Source organism: Oryctolagus cuniculus, chromosome 9 (assembly GCF_051225735.1).
Source record: "Oryctolagus cuniculus isolate XC-2025 breed Fujian yellow rabbit chromosome 9, ASM5122573v1, whole genome shotgun sequence".
Taxonomy (NCBI): domain Eukaryota; kingdom Metazoa; phylum Chordata; class Mammalia; order Lagomorpha; family Leporidae; genus Oryctolagus; species Oryctolagus cuniculus.
In genome coordinates, this window is record NC_142875.1 from 9,852,345 (window position 1) to 9,873,590 (window position 21,246).

General features: G+C 39.4%; 1 protein-coding gene across 15 annotated transcripts in view; it reads right to left on the reverse strand.

The window, feature by feature from the left end:
* Window positions 1-1,344: 1,344 nt before the first annotated feature.
* Window positions 1,345-21,246, reverse strand: part of BIVM (basic, immunoglobulin-like variable motif containing) — a 49,697-nt gene continuing 29,795 nt past the window's right edge. For 6 of the 15 annotated variants that reach the window (XM_051850456.3, XM_070048585.2, XM_017343581.4 and 3 more), the window contains 5 exons: window positions 20,712-20,806; window positions 12,234-12,366; window positions 11,038-11,124; window positions 6,166-6,262; window positions 1,345-3,020 (listed from right to left, as the gene is read on the reverse strand). In XM_051850456.3, coding sequence (XP_051706416.3) covers window positions 2,727-3,020; window positions 6,166-6,262; window positions 11,038-11,124; window positions 12,234-12,366; window positions 20,712-20,806 — 706 coding nt within the window. In that variant the 3' untranslated portion in view covers window positions 1,345-2,726. Of the gene's footprint in view, window positions 3,021-6,165; window positions 6,263-11,037; window positions 11,125-11,510; window positions 11,639-12,233; window positions 12,367-20,711; window positions 20,807-21,246 lie in introns of those variants that run through there. The other 9 variants (XM_070048588.2, XM_070048583.2, XM_070048589.2 and 6 more) reach the window with 2 other exon arrangements.

Genomic DNA, 21,246 nt, shown 5'->3' on the forward strand with positions numbered 1-21,246 from the left:
TCCTATGGGGTGCAGGGCCCAAGGACTTGGGCCATCCTCCACTGCACTCCCGGGCCGCAGCAGAGAGCTGGCCTGGAAGAGGGGCAACCTGGACAGAATCCGGTGCCCCAACCGGGACTAGAACCCGGGGTGCCAGTGCCGCAGGTGGAGGATTAGCCTATTGAGCCGCAGCGCTGGCCTCTACATCCTTTGAAAACCACAGCGACATTTCTTAAATATGAAATACTTTTGAAGGAAGAGCAACTAAGGACTGTATGTTTGATTTAAAAGGTATTATCTCCTTTAGAAGCTGATTAAAGAGCTCATTATAAAGAATCTAAAGAATAAAAAATCTAAAGGAGTATTAGTAAGCACATAAATAGCACTATCTATAAGAAACATCTAAACTACATGTAATACTACATGTAATAGCTTATTTTTCAAAACCATTTTACCAATGAGAAAAAAATCACAGAAAAATTAATCTTAACTTTCCCTACATGGGAGACCTGGGTGAAGCTCATGGCCTCAGAATGGCCCAGCTCGAGCTGTTGTGGCCATGTAGGGAGTGAACTAGTGGAGGGAAGACCCCTCTCTGTCTCACCCTCTCTCTGTAACTGTACCTCTCAAATAAAAAGAAAAAGAATCAAATATTGTTTCTTATTATAAAGTAACATAAGAATCTAAAATTATAGTCTGTGTATTGTTTCATTGATTATAAAAGTAAGATTCAAGGTGATTTCTTCTAACACTAGTTGGACAGAAGTGATAAGTTACCATGTACTTCAAAGTTATGCAGGTACTCCCTACCTAAAATAAACGTGCAAAAACATTCACATAGGGGCCATCAAAGAAGGATGTACTTTTCTCTGAAGGGAGGAGAGAACATCCTCTTTGCTTATGGTCTTGTCCAAATACTGATGGAATCTGGTTACAAAAGGCTTCCATTGCCTTGGCAGCCCATGTCAAGAGCCTTGGGTGATCACTGACGTCATAAATGAGTGTTAATTGTTAAAGGAACAACAAAAGTCACTGTGCACTTACTCCCCACGTAGGACCTCCATTCTTTAATGAGTTCAACTATGAGATTTAACTGCAAATCTTATTCTCAAACTGTACTCTATATGTTGTGTGTGTGGGTGCCAACTGTTGAAATCAGTGCTTAACATGGAGTTGGTCCTCTGGATATAAAATCAAACTAAAAATGAACCATAATGAAGAAGGGGACGGGAAAGGGAGGTGGGAGTCAGGGTGGGAGGGCGGGTGTGGAGGAGAGAACCACTATATTCCTAAAGTTGTACCTATGAAAAATACATTCATTAAATAAAAACTTTAAATAAAAAAAGACAAAAAAAACTCACATGATTAAAAGTAGAAAACAAAACTTTATTAGATGAAAACGTTTTAAAAGTTCCAGTATGAAGTAACAAAATTGACAACCTACAAATATCTTTCAGTCATTTGCATTGCAAGCAAAATAGTCTCTTCAGAAAAATGACCATTTCACATATATATTCCCTTCTGTAGGCTAGGTATGTATGAGTGGATAAATGGATATAAAATTCAAGAGAAAACAAAATATTTTAAAAATAAAAATCTGAACCCTCTCCTTGAGGTGTATTGCGATATGGTTACCAACATATTCAGCACCTTGTAATCAACAAGTTACTGATTTGAGTCCTCAAACAAGACCCTGAAAGGAAAGAACAGATTCTAATTATTTTTGAGTCACAGCTGGCAGCAGAAGAAAAACAGCAGCTAGAGAGCTCAAATATATGAAAGCCACACTTTTCAGATATTTAATACTCATTTCAAACAGCTAATCATCTATATGCTATGAAAAAAGAAACAGCTCAGATTTGGAGTATGGGTAGTGTCCTCTTTCTGCATTCCTAATGCATCTTCAATGCTGTTTTCAACGTATGACTCCATATTGAAGGACCAATCAAGTATCAAAAGATCTTGTTTCACAGGTTACATTGGATATAAAAACTACAGATGTTACTTGTTTTACTCTATCTCTAAAACAAAAGTTAATTTTAGACTTGAGATGTCTTTCAAGACCTACAATTTCTGTCTGTATTTGATAACAACATATCAAGTCAAGAATATCTGAATCAATGAACTAAGTTATCCACTTGCACCAGTAGGAAAAAAAAATCAGTTTCTTGAATGTTTTTTTCTTTTGCCCCTCTATCAAAAATCCTGAGAAAATTAATCAGGAAATAAATGAGGCAGGCAAGATACCGATATAAGCAAATGAACTACTAGACTCACTAATTTTAAATGAGTTTTAACCATCAGCAAAAACTAGAAATTGACAGTCCCCAATTTTTATGGGTGGATGGCAACTTACACCTTGATCCTAAGAATAAAACTGTCTTTAACAAATGTTTAGGGATCAAGTTATAACAAATCACTTCATGCTTAAGTATGCAAATTTTATGCTGTTAATTTTGTTTGATTTGTTTACACAGCAGTTATAGTTTTGTTGGATTTTGTGAAATATCCAGACTGTTCATATATTATTAAACTTTAAAAGGACAATAATCTGTGCTTATCTACTTATGTATCTGAAATTGCCCAGCACAATCAAATACAAGATTATTTACTGGAGAACTACAAGATTAGGTTTTATACCACAAGATCTGTTTCTATTTAATATAAACAATAAAATCTACTGTCTTAATACAGTCCTGTATATAACAGTTACATGTACAACACCAGTTGTTCAGTACCCAGCATAGTCATTCATTCCCATCATAATCACTGTAGCCCTGGTAGCCACTGTTCCTTCTCTCATGGATACTTGACATCTTTTTCCATGTAGAGTCCTGATGGAAACTAGCGCTGAAGGATCGGCCCAGACGCCCATGTTGCTTCTTGGAGATATTGTCTTCACTCTCAGATTTAGCAATTCCCTGGGCATGTGTTGGAGGTTGTGATTCTTGTCTTAAGTTTCCAAATGGAAAGCTCCAGAGGCCAAATCTTTGCCAATTAAGTCTCTGGAATGCTATGATGCAATGCAAATTCCCCCCGACCTAAGAAAAAAGTTACATAAAGAAAAAAAGGGAAGTTATAGCAATTTGTAGGATCCTATGGATTGTCTTCACTTGCATAAAAACTACTTTTCCTTTCAAACATAATCAGGAGCACATTATCTTGCATCTTTCCATCTTTACAAATATAATAATGTCCAAAGAAGAAAACACCTCCCCAAATATATGCCCCCTCTACCACTCACTCTACCACTTTCCCAGTGCATTATCGGGGAGCTGGATTGGAAGCAGAGCAGCCAGGAGAATTGGCACTCTGATATGGGATACTGAGATTGCCAAGTGGCGGCTTAACCCATTGTGCCATAACATTGGTCCCACTCCATTTTTTTTTTTTCTGTTTTTTATTTAGAAGTTAGCACATGCTCATCTAGAAAAGAAGAAAAGGGAAATGAGAGTAACTGAATTGAGTCACATGAAGTAAAGTGAAAGTCCTTTTTGCCTTTACCTTCCTGTTGTCCAACATCTTATTTTATAAGTGATGAAAGTGAGATTCCTAGAGCATGAACAGCTAGGCCAACACCAAGGCCACCTGGATTATGAACAAGAACACCCGTGTCCACACTACTCACAAGCCCTTCCAGTTCTCTGTTATATCAGGGACCTGCAAACAGTCCACAGAAGCAAAAATTATAGTAGGTGAGGGACCATAACCAGTGTTTCATGCTGTGGCTTCCCAGGAGATGCAGGGGAAACAGATCTATGGATCTTACAGATGATGGGAAGCTTGGTTCATACTTGTGCCTCTGCTGACTGATGAAATGAAGTGATTAGTCAGTCTAGAGGAGATTTGAGATGTCCTGATAAGAATGTATACTCCTTCCAAAAATAGGTAGAGGCAACCCATCGAAGCTGGGTTGGACAGCTTCCTTCTAAGGGCAGACATGTGGCACAGAAATTAAATTGTTGCTCTGGATGCCTGCATCTCACACTGGATGTCCAGTTTGAGTCCATGCTACTCCACTTCCTGCCAGCATTTCCGCCAATATGCAGGTGATGACTCAAGTCACCACCACCCACGTAGAGGACCTGGATGGAGTTCCAGGCTCCTGACTGCAGTCTGGCCAAGCCATGATTGCTGGGTCCCAGTCACTAAACACACCCTGTAATCTTTCCATATGCCTCATTCAAACACTAATGTCATATCCATTTCTCTGTTGCCTATTCTTCTTTTTTTTTTTTTTTTTTTTTGGACAGGCAGAGTGGACAGAGAGAGAGAGAGAGAGAGAAACGTCTTCCTTTTGCCATTGGTTCACCCTCCAATGGCCGCCGTGGCCAGCGCACCGCACTGATCCAAAGGCAGGAGCCAGGTGCTTCTCCTGGTCTCCCATGGGTTGCAGGGCCCAAGCACTTGGGCCATCCTCCACTGCACTCCCTGGCCGCAGCAGAGAGCTGGCCTGGAAGAGGGGCAACCGGGACAGAATCCGGCGCTCCGACCGGGACTAGAACCCGGTGTGCCGGCGCCGCAAGGTGGAGGATTAGCCTAGTGAGCCACGGCGCCGGCCTATTCTTCACTTATATTTAGTAGGATTATGACAATGGGACATCTACTAAATCTACAGTATATATCTACTCTTCTCTGGGGAGCAAGTCCCTACAGCCTTATTTGTACACAAGGCTTTGCTTCACAGCCACAATTAATTTCACCCAAGCTGGGTCGTGACTATGGAAGTGGACCTGTAGCAAGTCATTCTCAATCTAAACTGAAAGGGAGACATAAATTGATGATTGTCTGGGGCCGATGTTGTGGCGTAGTGGGTAAAGCTGCCACCTGCAGTGCCAGCATCCCATATGGGCACCAATTCGAGACCTGGCTGCTCTACTTCCGATCAAGCTCTCTGCTATGGCCTGGGAAAGCAGTATAAGATGGCTCAAGCCCTTGGGCCCCTGTACCTGCGTGGGAGACCTGAGAGAAGCTCCAGGCTCCTGGCTTTGGATCTGCGCAGCTCCAGTCATTGCGGCCAATTGGGGAGTGAACCAGTGGATGGAAGACTTCTCCCTTCCTTTCCCTTTCCTTCCCTTTCCTTTCCCCTTTCCCCTCTTCCTCCCTCCCTCCCTTCCCTCTCTCTGCCTCTCCTCTCTCTGTGTAACTCTGACTTTCAAAGTAAATAAATAGATCTTTTTTTAAAAAAAAAAAAGATGAAGTAAACAAAAGGACAAGAAGTAAACAAAAGGACAGCTAAGAACATAGAACTCCCAAAAAGTGAGAGATGTTGATAACTGTGTGGGTGCTGCTATCATTCCAGTACTCAGTACCATTCCCTTGAGTTTTAAACATACATCTGGAGGCAGGCATTTGACCTAGCAGTTAAGACACCAATTAAGATATGCACAACCCACACTGGAGTGCCTGAGTTCAATTCCTGGCTCAGGCTCCTGACTCCAACTTCTTACTAATGCAGACCCTGGAAGACAGCAGTGACGGCTCAAGTAATTGGATTTCTGTTACCCAAATGGAAGACCTAGCCTGAGTTTCTGGTTCCTGCTTCAGTCCCAGCCATTGTGCACATTTGTGAATAAGTAGGTGGAAGTATTCTCTCATATTTCTGTCTCTCTCTGTCTCCCTCCCTCCCTCCCTCCTTTTACCCCTCATTTCTCTGTCTCAAATTTTTGAAAAAAGATACCCTTGAATTGTGAAAATAATTTTCATAGGACCAGTGTTATAGCACAATGGGTTAGGCTGTCACTTGCAATCTCAGTATCCCATATCAGAGTGCCAGTTCTCCTGGCTGCTGTGTCCAATCCAGCTCCCCGATAATGCACTGGGAAAGTGGTAGAAGGAAAATGGCCCAAGTAGTTGGGCCCCTGCCATTCATGTTGGGAGACCTGGATAGAGCTTCAGGCTCCTGGCTTTGACCTGACCCAGCCCCAGCCATTGAAACAGCTATTTGAGGAATGAATCAAATGAAAGATTCTCTCTCTCTTTCTCTCTCTTCCTCTCTCCCTCTCTCTCTCCCTTCCTCCCTCCCTCAATTTCTGTCAATCTGCCTTTCAAATAAATAAAATAGAAACTTTTAAAAATAAAAATTTTCACTTTTCTAAGATGATCTATACTAGATCATCATTCAGAGTGCTGAATACTGCACTTTGGTTAATTGCAAAATGCCTTCATATACAATCGTGTTCTTACCTTCTTTGTTTTTCGATACTGCAGCCCTCTCTCTAGGTGCCGGATATCTAGGTATTCTGGATTTTGAGTGTTTAGATCAGTAACAATATCTGCCCATCTGTACGATTAAGAAGATAAAGCACAATTTCCTTTAGATCCAAAGTACCACTCTAGTAGAACTGATCATATGAGCCAACTGCTACCATATTATTATAACAATAATTGGCAATAATTCTCATTTCTCAGCACTGTACCATCTACTAATCTTTAATTACTTCTTGATTTTATGGGAGTTGTGTTTATCAAACTATTACCAACTTTCTCAGTTTAACATTGGTTGCTTTCCTGTAAAACATTAAGTCAACATACTAGATGACGTCTTTCAGGGTAAAGCAGCAACATGCCATATTTTCTTTATAGACCTTAAAAAAATTTTTAAAGCAATTAAACACTAACACAACTTCATTAACAGATAAAATGATTGTGCAGAAAATCCGAGGGGATTACAAACAACTACTGAAATTAATAAGTACATTTAGTAGAGGTATATGAGTTGGAGGCAGGTGTTAGGTACTGCAGATAAGATGTTATTTGGGATGCCCACATCCCATATAGGAGTGCCTGGTTTGATTCACGGTCTTGCTTTCCATTCCAGCTTCCTATAAATGCATACCCTTTGAAGTAGCAGGTGATGGTTCAAGTACTTGGGATGCTGACATCCATGTGTGAGACCCTGATTAATTTCCATGCTTCTGACTTCAGCCTGGCCCAGCCCCAACTGTTGTACGCTTTTGGGGAATGAACCAGTGGATAGACTATATTTCTCTGTTTCTGTTTCTCTGACTTCCAAATTAATTAATTAATTTTAAAATGATGATTGAGTCAAAGTCTATATAGAAGTATCAATTACATATTTATATAGAACAAATAACTGAAAAATTAAATATTTAAAAAATAAAATTACAACACACATAGGAAAAATCTTAATAAAAGATATGTAGGACTCTATATTGAAAAATAAAAAGTGATGCTAAAAGAAATTAAAGCTCCAAGTAGAGGAATCTGGAACACATCATGCTGAGTGAAATAAGCCAGTCCCAAAGGGACAAATACCATATGTTCTCCCTGATCGGTGACGACTGACTGAACACCAAGAGGGAAACCTGTTGGAGTGAGGTGGACACTATGGGAAACGGTGGCTTGATCAGCATAGCCCTGACTGTTAATGAACAACTTAATACATTATCCCTCTTAGTAGTTTTTTTTATCTGTTCTACTTAATATGACTGGTTTAGTTCTGTAATTGATGCACAGTTATTCTTAAGTGTTGAAAATTAACTGAAATGTGATCCCTGTTGAACATGGGAGTGGAAATGGGAGAGGGAAGAGATGTATAATTTGGGACATGCTCAGGCTGACTTGCCCCAAGTGGTGGAGTTGGAAGCATACAAGGGGATTCCAATTCAATCCCATCGACGTGGCATGTACCAATGCCATCTCACTGTTCCAGGTGATCAATTTCAGTTCACAGTTGGTCATGGTGGAGGGACTGGGAGTCAAAGGGAGCACATAGACAAGTCTAGTACCTGCTAACGCTAACCGATGGAGTAAATAAAGGGGAGAGTGATCCAACATGGGAAGTGAGATACTCAGCAGACTCATAGAATGGCAGATGTCCTAAATAGCACTCTGGCCTCAGAATCAGCCCTAAAGGCATTCGGATCTGGCTGAAAAGCCCATGAGAGTATTTCAGGCATGGAAAGCCAAGACACTCTGGCAAAAGATCTCTGCGAGTGAGATCCCAGTGGAAAGAACAGGTCATCAAAGAAGGAGGTACCTTTCTCTGAAGGGAGGAGAGAACCTCCACTTTGACTATGACCTTGTCTAAACAAGATAAGAGTCGGAGAACTCAGAGGGCTTCCATAGCCTTGGAAACTCATGACTGGAGCATAGGGAGATTACTGATGCCATAGACAGGAGTGTCAATTGGTAAAGTCAACAACAGGAGTCACTGTGCACTTACTCCTCATGTAGGATCTCTATCCTTAATGTGCTGTACATTGAGATTTAATGCTATAACGAGTACTCAAACAATATATTTCACTTTGTGTTTCTATGGGGGTGCAAACTGTTGAAATCCTTACTTAATGCATACTAAACTGATCCTCTGTAAAAAAAAAAAAAAAAAGAAATTATCAATTCCCAACTTGACTCTCACTGGGATTAAACATGACAATAGGTCTGCTCTGATTTCATCATCATTTAAAAAAAAATCATCTATTATTTTTCACTTTATGTTTCTGTGTGGGAGCAAACTGTTGAAATCCATACTTAATGTATACTAAGCTGATCTTCTGTATATTAAGATAATAGAAAATGAATCTTGATGTGAATGGAAGGGGAGAGGGAGTGGGAAAGGGGAGGGTTGTGGGTGGGAGGGACGGTATGGGGGGGAAGCCATTGTAATCCATAAGTCGTACTTTGGAAATTTATATTCATTAAATAAAAGTTTAAAAAAAAAAAAAAGCTCCAAGTAGAAATACAGTTCATGTTCACAGACTGGAAGATCATATATCATTCTGATGTTAACTCTCCCCAAACTAAACATTAAATTCTATCCTAATTAGAATCTCAACAGGTATTTTAGCCGAAATTGACAAATTCTGAAATTTTTCTGAAAAAGGAGTTTCTAGAAGGGCCAAAAAAATCCTGAAGAAGAACTCACAGGACTCACACCACCTACTTTCAAGACTTGGTATAACATACAGCAATTTACAGTGTTGTATTGGTGTATGGACAGACAACTAGATCAGTAGAACAGAGTCCAGACAACACAGACATGGGTACTTCAAAATTTCATGGAAAGCGTGAATTAAAATCTAAGTTTATTTTGATGCAAAAAAAAAAGTCATACATAGTTTTTCACAATAGACTTTTTGCATGAATTTTGAAGATCTCATATATGGTCAATTGGTTTTCTGCAGAGGTACCAGAGAAATTATATAAGGAAAAGAAAATTTCTGTAAACAAATGTAGCTGCATAAACCTCGGCGGGGTGGGGGGGGGGGGGCTGGAAATCAAAATTGGCCTCTACCTCAAACCATGCCCAAACATTAAAAACACAACTATAAAGCTTCTAGAAGGAAACACTATCTTAGCTCTTGGAGTAGACAAAAATTTCTTAAACAGGCACAAAATACTACTAATCAAAAGAATAAAATGGATAAACATGACAACTGAAATTAAGAACTTTTCTTAATCAGAAGGGTAAATCCACCTTAGAGATATTTTTCATCATTTTTCATATTTATTATTTATTTGAAAGGCAGAGTTACAGAGAGGCAGAGGCAGAGAGAGAGAAGTCTTCCATCTACTGGTTCACTCCCCAAATGGCCACAACAGCTGGAGCTGCACTGATCCGAAGCCAGAAGCCAGGAGCTTCTTCCAAGTCTCTGACACAGGTACAGGGGCCCAATGACTTGTACCATCTGCTGCTGCTTTCCCAGGCCACAGCAGATAGCTGGATCAGAAGTGGAGCAGCTGGGGCTCGAACCGGCACCCATATGGGATGCTGGCACTGCACGTGGTGGCTTTGCCCACTATGCCACAGCACCGACCCCTCATCGTTTTTTAAAAACACAGCTATCCTATAAATCTAGCAATTCCATGCCTATAAATCTACCAGGAAGAAATAGAACATTAATACTTAAAAAGGACTGTACAACAAAATATAGTATATCCATGTAATGGAAAATTACTTGTCTATATAAAGAAATGACATTCTGAGCCAAAAAAACAAGATGGATGAGCCCTGAAAATGTTACATTAAGTGAAAGAAGCCAGGCATGAAATGCTATATATTACATGAGTCCATTTATATGAAATGTGGAGAACAGGCAAATTCATACAAGCAGAAAGTAGACTAGTGGTTGCCAGTCTGGAGCAATGGGAAGTGACTGCTAATGGGTATGTGTTTTCTTCAGGGGGAATGAAAATGTTCTAGATTAGATAGTGCTGATTGGTACACAACTCTATGACTATGCTAAAATACAATGAAGTGTACATTTTTTAAAAATGGAATTCATGATATATGAATTATATTATAACAAAGTAAGTACATAATTTTCTTTAAGAATTGTACAGGACCAGCACTGTGGTATGGTGGGTAAAGCTGCCCATATGGGTGCTAGTTTGAGTCCTGGCTCATCCACTTCCAATCCAGCTCTCTGTTATAGCTTGGGAAAGCAGTAGAAAATCGTATAAGTCCTTGGGCCCCTGTAGCCATGTGGGAGACCTGGAAAAAGCTCCAGGCTCCTGGTTTCAGATCAGCCCAGCTACATCCACTGTAGCCATTTGGGGAGTGAACCAGCAGATGGAAGACCTCTTGATCTCAGCCTCTGCTTCGTAATTCTGCCTTTCAAATAAATAAATATTTTTTAAAAAAAGAAATGCACATTAATGTTCCTAAAGCTTCATTCACAATAAACCACTACTCAAAACAATCCAAATATCCATCAACCAGCAAAAGGAAAACAAACTGTGGCATACCCATATAAAGAACAATACTCACTGATATAGGAATAAACCACTGATATACATGGGACAATGCAGAAATAAAAATGCTACCTCAATGAATAAGCAAGCACAAAATAATATTGTATAATCGCATTTGGATAGAATTCAAGAACAAGCAAAGGAAACCTATGGTGATAGAAATCAAAATGGAGTTTGTCTATGGGTATTAACAGAAATAGAAAACGAGGGTGCTTGATATGATCATAAGAAGGTACCATGCATTGAGTGGGGTGGTGATTAAACAGTGTATACATTTATCAAAACTCATCTAATTATACAATTATAATCTACATTTCAAAAAATGAGAATTAAACATACTTTTTACAGTGAATGGCAGGATGTTTTCTACTTGATTCTCCAATTAAAATCCAGTATTCTACTTCTTGTGATGAGAGAGGACCCCTGCTAAATATAACACACATCACAGTAAGCTTAGTAAGTCATTCACTCCCTTGAATAGACTGCTTCAACTGCATATTAGTGGAAGATATATAAAAGTTTATATCTTTAGTACATGGAGTAATCTCCATAAGGCCTCTGGCCCAAAAAAACCCATCCTACTCTAATGACCAAGCCATGTTCTTCCTGCCCAACCTTCAGCTCTCCTTTAAAGAGGGTCACATTGTCTCTTCTTCTTCTCAGTCACCATCTCACCTGGGTGAGGTGGCCATGCCTGCCAGTATCTTTACTCAAAGGAGTGTTCAAAGAGATCATGGAAAACACATGGTATGGAAAAACTATAATGTGAATTTAAAAAAATTGTTTTGAAGCAAATCTTTCTTTTAATTCCATTTTTCCATGAACTGTTTGAGGTACCTCATGTTCATGGCTTCTGTTTTCACCAATTCTTAACTAGAACACTTCTCCCTTTGCTTGTAATTACCTTAGCATTAGCTCAGCCCATCATGAAGAAAACTTGCTAAGGAGAAAAAAAAAAGTATTAAAACTCAGCCACCCTCTGTGTTTTAGGGACCGTCTCTGTCAAACAGATACAAGTTTACCTGCATGTAAAGATATATAGTTAATAAAATAGAAACTCTGGATTAGGAAGAAACAAATATAACTATGAAGATAATATTGTTCCAGACATTAGAAATAAAAGTTGGTTCTGAGCTTCCTTGCAACCAGGACAAAGGGGGAACCCCATTAAATCCCATGTTTCCCACTACATTAAAGTAAGATGCTTTGTAAGTTACTCAGTCGTAGCAATCTTCCTGACACTGCTCATGGGTAGCATGGGATGAAGACACAGACATATATGTAAAGTCATTTGCAACTCTCCTGTAATAAACATAAAAGTGACTTTTCAAACTGTGTGCTCTTGTAATGACTAAAGAACAATGAACTAAATGCAATTCTGCAAAAGAATAAGCTGTAATATTCAAAATGTAGCCTTAAATAAGGAAAGTGTATCACTGTCTTCCCATTTCTTAAAGGTTTAGTGTATTTCTTAAAACACTTTCTACCACACACCTTCCTGGTAAAGAATCCACATAAAATATGTAAATGCTTACCTGAATGCTTTACTAGGTTTAACAGGAGTTGCTTCAAAGCCAATTGGACAAAAATAATGATTCTGGCAATGATAGATATAAGCCAGAGATTCATCCTTCAATCCATGCATTAACTTTGACAAGGCCCCTGAAGCTGCAAGGACAAAACAAAACAAAGCACACTGAGGGTCCATGAAGCGCTGTTTAAATGTCACACAAAGGACTTTCTAAAGACAGGAAAGACATTACCTGGAACACACTAACACTGTGAGGGGGAAATGAGAAGAAGCTACAGATACATACAAAAAATTATGAGGTTATTTTCAGTTTCACCATTTGGACTGAGATTCAAACTCAGACTAAAGAAGTTAAATATATCTTTCCTTATGAAAACCTTATATACATAGTTGCCTATGAAATCTAATTATTCTATAAAATCTAGTACCTAGTGTATGTAGGAATGATCTTAACATTTCTGGTTGTACACAACAGTCCCTAAAAATTTCTGAATAAGCATGCCCAATTTAAGAACATCTGCTTAAAACTCTACACACACCATACAGTACTGTTGTGTCCTTATAAAGGATATAAAAAAGAAATTTTAAATTAGATAAAAACAAACATTCTAATTAATATATAGTACATACATCCTAATTTAAAGAACACTGACATATGTATATGGATCAACAACAAACTTTCCTCACTAAAACTTTAATCTTTCTATAAAAATTACACACACTAGAGGAGCAACTTTCCCAAGCCAAGTGATGCAGTAACATCTCTACAGAGACAGGCACTAGTACCACAAAAACCTCTTACAAAGTTCCTCCTCCTTCTCTATTTCCCATAACCATAATCACTGCCAATATCAGAAATATTACTTTAAGAAGCAACTTTTTTTTTATCAGCACTTGGTACTTAAAGTCATCAACAGAAGTTTCACTAACTTGCATCTCCTGGAAGAAACTAAAATATTCATAAAGAAATCACCCATTAAAACTGGAAATCCTAAAAATAGTGGATAAAAGCCTGCAAGTCAGTTTCAACAATTGATTCTCTGGCCACTGAAATAGCTGAAGACCATAAATAACAGCAGGTCAATAACTGCAGCAGAGAGCAAGGACATACAGCCCGCATTCATCTCTCCATCTCTCTCGCTCTCATTCTCTCTCACTCTTATACACACACACTCACACACACACAATTTTTCATGCCCAGGAAGACAGTAATATTTCTGGCTTAAACTCTCTAGATTTCATCTAGACCTGCACAGATTTTTATTTCATGTACAATCACCAGAGCATCCTTACTCAGCAACAGAATCTTTTCTACTAAAATCTTTATTTCATAATGACAAATAATAAGTCTTTCTGCAGTTTTTGATTTACTTCCCCTCATAATTTAAAAACTGACAGCTCAGGGCAGCTCTCAGTGAAGAAATACAAGAACCAAAACTCAGAAGATAGTCAATATTTCATTTTCATAATTGAATTGGACTACAGACAGGTAGCAAGATAGTGAACAAATATAAATGGATGGACTTAAATCATCATAAATTCAGTAAATATGAAAGGTATTTATATACACAATTGTTTTAGCAAAATTCTTGAATTTTTTTAATACTGTGAAAATACAAAATAAAGGTTTTACCAGTAACCTTTATTATAATGTTTTAATAAAAATCTCAAGAATTTCACACTTTCCTATTTTCTTAAGTATAATATAAAACTTCTTTAATGTGACTATTAATAGTAAATACTTTAATGTCCAAGAATATATTTAGAATTTCAGGGGCAAATGAGATAGGTAAGAAAGTCTATTCTCATTGATATTCACATCATTTTGTCTGTTGGCAATATTCTTACTATGTCCTTTTCTTATTTAAAAAAAAAATTTCTTTTTAAGACAGGTAGAGTTATAGACAGTGAGAGAGAGAGACAGAGAGAGAGAGGTCTTCCATCCGATGGTTCACTCCCCAAATGGCCGCGATGGTGGGCGATGCGCCAATCCAAAGCCAAGAGCCAGGTGCTTCCTCCTGGTCTCCCATGCGGGTGCAGGACCCAAGCACTTCGGCCATCCTCCACTGCCCTCCCAGGCCACAGCAGAGACCTGGACTGGAAGAGGAGCAACTGGGACAGAATCCGGCGCCTCGACTGGGACTAGAACCCGAGGTGCCAGCACCGCAGGTGGAGGATTAGCCAAGTGAGCCACGGCGCCGGCCACTGTGTCCTTTTCTAAAACACACGAGTAATGCTTCTTCTAGAGAGCAATGTTCATAGGCTTATAATTTATTATCACTACATACTGTATAAGTATAATACAGATCTCTACAGGATATATGTACTAAGATACTATATATAATGTTTACGGACTTATAATATCAAGGATATTCTGAAGTACCACACTTCACAATAACATTCTGGCTGAATTAGATTAGCATCTGCAAATTCTCCCTTTAAGGGCCAGAGATAAGTATTTTAGGCTCATGGGTCAGTCAGTCCACATACTACTGAACTCTGCTATTGTGGGATACAGGGAGCTATGTAAGCAAATGGATACAGCTGTGTTCTAATAGCACTTTATTTACAAAACCAGCCCCTGATTCATGGGCTATAGTTTGCAAAATTTTAATTTAGACCATATAATTTCAAATATTTTTTGATATGGACATGTTTGGCAAAGCAAATTTATATAACAGGCTTGACCATAGAAAGGATCAAAGGAGAGCTGCTATAGCTCCCTGGGATATAACTGAATACAACTGCACATTGGGAAAACCAAGTTCTTTAGAAAATTTTAAAAAACGTTGGCTACTACCTCTTGAGAAAGACTACAGCAATAATTTTCAAACTTGAGCATGAAAGGCTTTTTAAATGACAGATTGCTGGTACCCACCTTGAGTGGCTGGCCAATAGGTCTAAGGGTGGGAGACCAAGAACTTGAATTTCTAACAAGTGATTAGGTGATGCTGATGTCAGTCCAAGGACCACATTTTGCAAGTCATTGGTTCCAAGTTATGAGGCACATTTAATTTAAGTGAATTCATGAGCAGCTAGTAACTATATCCAATACTGTAGAGAAACTAAAGGCAAGTAATAACAGTACCACAAGCTGTTCTAGCAGGGAAGATGAAAACAAGTAACTTTAATAGAAGGTGGAATAAAACAGTGCCACAAAAGGGGTACAGAATTCAAAGGGAAAGAATACATCAGGTTTGAGGAATCAAGAAGGGGTGGCATTCAAGATGAACTCAACGTGTGGTGGGATTTCCACAATCCAGACAGAGGAGAGTATGAGGAGAAAACAAACCACTGGGGAGGAAAGACTATATTCAGGAAACGGCAAGTTGCCTAGTTTAGAATATAGGGTACAACAGCACAGAGAAGCCTACCGTGGAGCACCCCCACAATTTCAGGAAAATCAGAAAAAGATCACCCTCTGAAATAAAAGACAGTAAATATAGCATTTAATACATTAAAGTGGTCATCTTAGAAAGTAATTCTGTTTATACTAAAACACATAAATGTGTTACTGATGGAAGCTAAATTCAGAACAAAGTTCGGTCTACACTTGAGTATATCTAAAAAACTTAAGTAACCAAACAGCCTCTACCAAGAGCAGAGCCATGATCTGTATGGTCTAGAGAAAGGAGAATAAACCTACAGGAACTGGCTGGCCTACAACACTGTTGAGAGGAATAGTAATCCTGAGTAATAAACTTGATATTATATTTCTCACATTAACTTAATATGAGTCCATTAACATTCTGACATTCTTTGAGTTTGTTTAGTATGAGCTTGCCCTATAGAGGCTGATCTAAAGAAGAACCCTCTAAGAATTTATTAGAATGTATTTTTATTCCTTCGAAGACAAGAGCAGTTTCTAAACGATGATAGAGAATCAGCAACTTAACAACCTTCTGCAAGGCCCTTCCCCCTGACATCTTTCAACACAATTGGTGTATGTAGGGCAGCAGCAGAAGGCCAGCCTAGGTTAGCTTTGAATGATACTAAGGAGTCTGTGATTTAAGCAAGCACTACAAGCCCCTAAAAAGGAAAGGGGTATATGAGCATTAAATGTCAAACAGATTGATCTGGCCTGCTTCTAATAGGAATTAGAGAAAGCCAGTGATTGAGTAAACAGAATGTCAATGCATTGTCTACCTGAGATGTGCTGAGACACTACAGTGAGTTGGTACAATGGTCATGGTGAGGGAATACATAAAGGAATGAAGCAGAAGATGATACTGTCTGTCACACGAAAGTAATGAACTATAATACCCACTAGAAGAACACAAATTACATACAGGGACATAAGTAATATTTCCAAGATAGCAAATAAGAAAAGTGATCGGCAGGCGCCGCGGCTCACTAGGCTAATCCTCCACCTAGCGGCGCCGGCACACCGGGTTCTAGTCCCGGTTGGGGCGCCGGATTCTGTCCCGGTTGCCCCTCTTCCAGGCCAGCTCTCTGCTGTGGCCAGGGAGTGCAGTGGAGGATGGCCCAGGTGCTTGGGCCCTGCACCCCATGGGAGACCAGGAAAAGCACCTGGCTCCTGGCTCCTGCCATCGGATCAGCGCGGTGCGCCGGCCGCGGCGGCCATTGGAGGGTGAACCAACGGCAAAAGGAAGACCTTTCTCTCTGTCTCTCTCACTGTCCACTCTGCCTGTTAAAAAAAAAAAAAAAGAAAAGAAAAGAAAAGTGATCTAGACTTCCATGGCCCAAATGTTGGTAGGTAAGTGAACCAACACTCTGAAATTGTCTGAATAGACAGCTAATGTTGGCAATTTCTAGCACAAGCTTTCATCATAACTAACTATCATTTAAAAAGTATTTCAAATTACATTAGTAGTTAAATTTTATCAAAATCCGTGGACTTTTCACTCCAGGAGCGAGCTCAGTTACAGGAGGGGCTGTTGGAAATGCACCTGCCAGCAAACACTGGGGAGAGACTAAGCCAAAGAGGCAAAGCCCCTGAGAAGAAACCATTTCCCCCATCAGAGAAAATAACCCTATCAATCCTTAAAAATAACTTACACCAAAAGAGAAGATACATTTCAGAGTATGTTTTAATAAATAGCGCCAACTGATAATAGTTTTCATTAATGAATATTCCAGGGACAAATGAGAAAAGCCTCCCTTTAGTTCTTCCTTTCACAATGAGAGAACAGAAAATATGTCTGTCTTACACCTTCACACCACCCCTACCCTGCATACCATCAGAAGTTACAGAGCAACACATGTGAGGATATGGGCGTCCCCCATGGATAAATGGGCTGCTCAGGACAGTCCCCGTGGACAAGGAGCTGAACATCCACATCAAAAAGATAAAATACAATATAAGATATGCTATACCAATGGCAAATGGTAGCTGCCAATAATCAGTACTAGAGCAATTAAGAGGAATCCAGGGGTACAGGGGCCACAGAATGCTTCAGAGATGGAGCAGGGCTTGAGTGGAATGGCTGATCAGTGAAGAGCAAGACAAGAAAACACCAAGGCATAAGCAGACAAGTTGTGTTTCAGTGAGAATTCAAGAATTCCAAAAGGAAAATGAAAAAGTGAACAGAACTGGGAAAATAAATTACTAAAACATATTTGCAGAAACCATCCATTCCCACGCCAAAAAAGGAGAGGGGGGAAGAGGAGGGACTGGTACTTTTCCCATTCCTCAAAGGACAAAGACTAAACATTAGAGGACATTTAAACGTACAGGTGAAAATGTCAGCAGGACTAAGTGCCACACATCCTAGATTATTTATGGTGACTGGTAAACAAGCCCATCAAATCATTACATCTAAACAAATCATGAAGAACACAGGATATACCAGACTATAATACTGGGAAATAGAACAAAGTACAGATCCTCAAAAGATCTACAAAGGAGCATATCGAATACAGTTATGCTACTGAGAAGTTGTACACAACATTTGATTAAAAATATTTTAAAATTTTGAGCTGGCGCCCTGGCTCAATAGGCTAATCCTCCACCTGTGGCATGGCACACCGGGTTCTAGTCCCGGTCGGGGCGCCGGATTCTGTCCTGGTTGCTCCTCTTCCTGTCCAGCTCTCTGCTGTGACCCGGGAGTGCAGTGGAGGATGGCCCAAGTCCTTGGGCCCTGCACCTGCATGGGAGACCAGGAAAAGCACCTGGCTACTGGCTTCAGATCAGCGCGGTGCGCCGGCCGCAGCGGCCATTGAGGGGTGAACCAACGGAAAAAGGAAGACCTTTCTCTCTGTCTCTCTCTCTCTCACTGTCCACTCTGCCTGTCCAAAAAAAAAAAAAAAAATTAAATTTCAGAATTGTGCTCCCTAAATCAACTATCTCTGGAGCCTTTTTTGGTATTTTATTACATTCCATTAATAAAAAATTACATTTTCTTACTTTATGAATTCAATTGGGTTTATGTAGCCGATATTTACTCCATAACCACAGTTTCTTTGCTATCATGTTTTTTTTATATTCTAGTTTCTGAACCTTCCCCTGATTTACTTTAATTTCACTGTCCTATCTCTTCAACTATCCAACTACCCCATCTAGATGCTGCTGATATTAATACAGCAAAACACAAGCTACACTGAGGAACTCCTCCAATGACCACAAAGACAAGCAAGTGCTCTGGTGTCTCCCAGGGCCCCAGTCATAATGCAATCTTGGGACACAAACCTAAAAACTGCTTTAGGGGCCTTCTGTTGTATCCTACACATATTTGACATCTCCATTGATCATTTCTATACCCCAGACATGTATTATGCCTCATATTCCATTAAAAGAGATATAAATAAATCCCACAGATCAGTTAAGAAATGATTCTGAGATGTGCTTAGTTTTATATTGAACACTTAGAATGAAGAGGGCAATCAAGACACTACTAAGGTAGAACTCTCCTGTCATTAGGAATACATAACACCCAGAAATCTGAAGAATGGCCGATTCAGACACTTCTAGACATGGAAAGATGATGCCATACATTAAGATGGAAAGTAGGGAAGGTGTACACAAGTGTGGATAAAGAAGGTTTTGGTGGTGTGGGGAGGGAGAGAGCAGGTAGGAACCTGCAGGAAAGTGAGAGAAAGAAAGAGTAACATAAATATTTTCCTTTCAATGTTAAGACAGAGAGCACTTCCAAAGGAACAATTTCAGCTCTTTGGTCCGAGAAAAACAAAATTCTCTTCCAGAAATCTACTAACTCCAATCTTCTGAATTCCTCCTGCCTCCTCTCCTCAATCCTAGGACTCATTAAATTAATTCCTACTGAACACCGAAATATCAGGCATTGTAATGCATAAATGAGTAAGAACTCATACCTAGTCCTCAAAGAAGGTGGCTCAGATATTTTCTGGAAAAAAAATCATCCAATTCAGTATGCTAAGAACCACCTAGCAATGAAATGAAAGTTCGATCATAGGCACATCCAGGTGCTATGATAACCCAGCATGGGAGGGATTTATTGCTGCCAGGCAAGCAGGAGAAAATTTCTCCCTACTTAAGTCTAGGATAGACAAAAGAACAGGTATCCACCAAAGTAGGAAATTCCCCATTTCTCACAGTCCTCAGCAGCCATTCCACAAGTAGGGCGGGACCCAAGCGGACCTGTATTTCATGAAGCCCAAGGTGACCAGATATCAAAGGAGATTGGCGGCAGAGAAGTACTCTGAGGCTAGCACCTATCTCCATGGAAGAACGTGACTCAACCCTGAATTATCTTCATTAAAATCAACCAGATGTCCTTGCAGGTGGATGCGAGTCACAACTGAGTAGATGAAGACACATTCTCATACTCTTTTGCAGAAGTCTTGAATAATATTTTCCTTATCATCATTACAAATGTCAGCATAGTTTTTTCTCTAGTAAGGTATTATAATTTTCTCATTTATAAAGCCAAAATATTAAAATGTAAATCGTTATATAATAAAACTATTTAATTAACACATAACTAAAATAACCCTTAGGATCAACTCCATTAATATCCCTCTTATAACTAGGAGTGTTTTATAATAGAACTTGGTCACCTTCACAGTCTATTATCCTGTCATTATAAGTTATCATGCAGTCTAACTCAAATCTTTATACTCTCTTTTAGGGAAAGGAACAGAGATATCATGCTTTTTCATCAAAGAAGTTTTTTTTATCATGCACACACACACACACACATACCATGGATCCAGACAATCCAATGTGTTAGCACTGTCTTAAAGTTCAAAAACTTCTACATGCAAAGAACAGAAGAGGCAATATATATTATTATACATATATTAAAATAATATATATAGAATATATATTCAATAAATATTAAACTATATATTGGAAAGTTTCCTACAGATTATTATGATTTCCCACTTGGATGAAGAAATACAAAAAGAAAAAGACTGAGTTGAGGGTTTTGTCCCATTGATCAAAATGGTCAGTCTTTGAGATGGACCCTGAAGTGTGTGTGTAGGTGTGTGTGTGTGTGTGTGTAGGTGTGTGTGTGTACAAACCTTCTATACGTGTGCTTACCAGTTTCTCCAGCTGTTTTGTTCTTCCCATGAGGCTTATACAGAACATAAGAGCATCCTTTTACATGGAAATGGTCATTAATTTGTCTAAACCATCTGAAAAAAAAAAAAGATTTGCTCACAAACAGTTCTACATCAAAAGTGGCAACATGAAAGTCTGTGTCATCTCACCAAATTAAACTGTTGCCTGCGACATCAGAATCATAGTTGTCAACCCATAAGTGCCAGTTCAAGTGGCTGCTCCACTTCGGTTCCAGCTTCCCATGGGTGCATCTGCGAAACCAGCAGATGATGACCCAAGTACTTGGACCCCTCCCACCCACATGAGAAACCTGGATGAATTCCATGCTCCTACCCTTGTGCTGGCCCAGCCCCAGCTGTTGGGCCATTTGGAGAATAAACCAGTGGATGGTAGATTTCTCTCCCTCTCTCTATCTCTGCCTTTCATATAAATATTTTTTTTGTAAATGGCATTATTCCAATTCTAGAGAAATTCTAGCACAGCCTAAGTTTGGCATATCTATGAGTGGATGGGA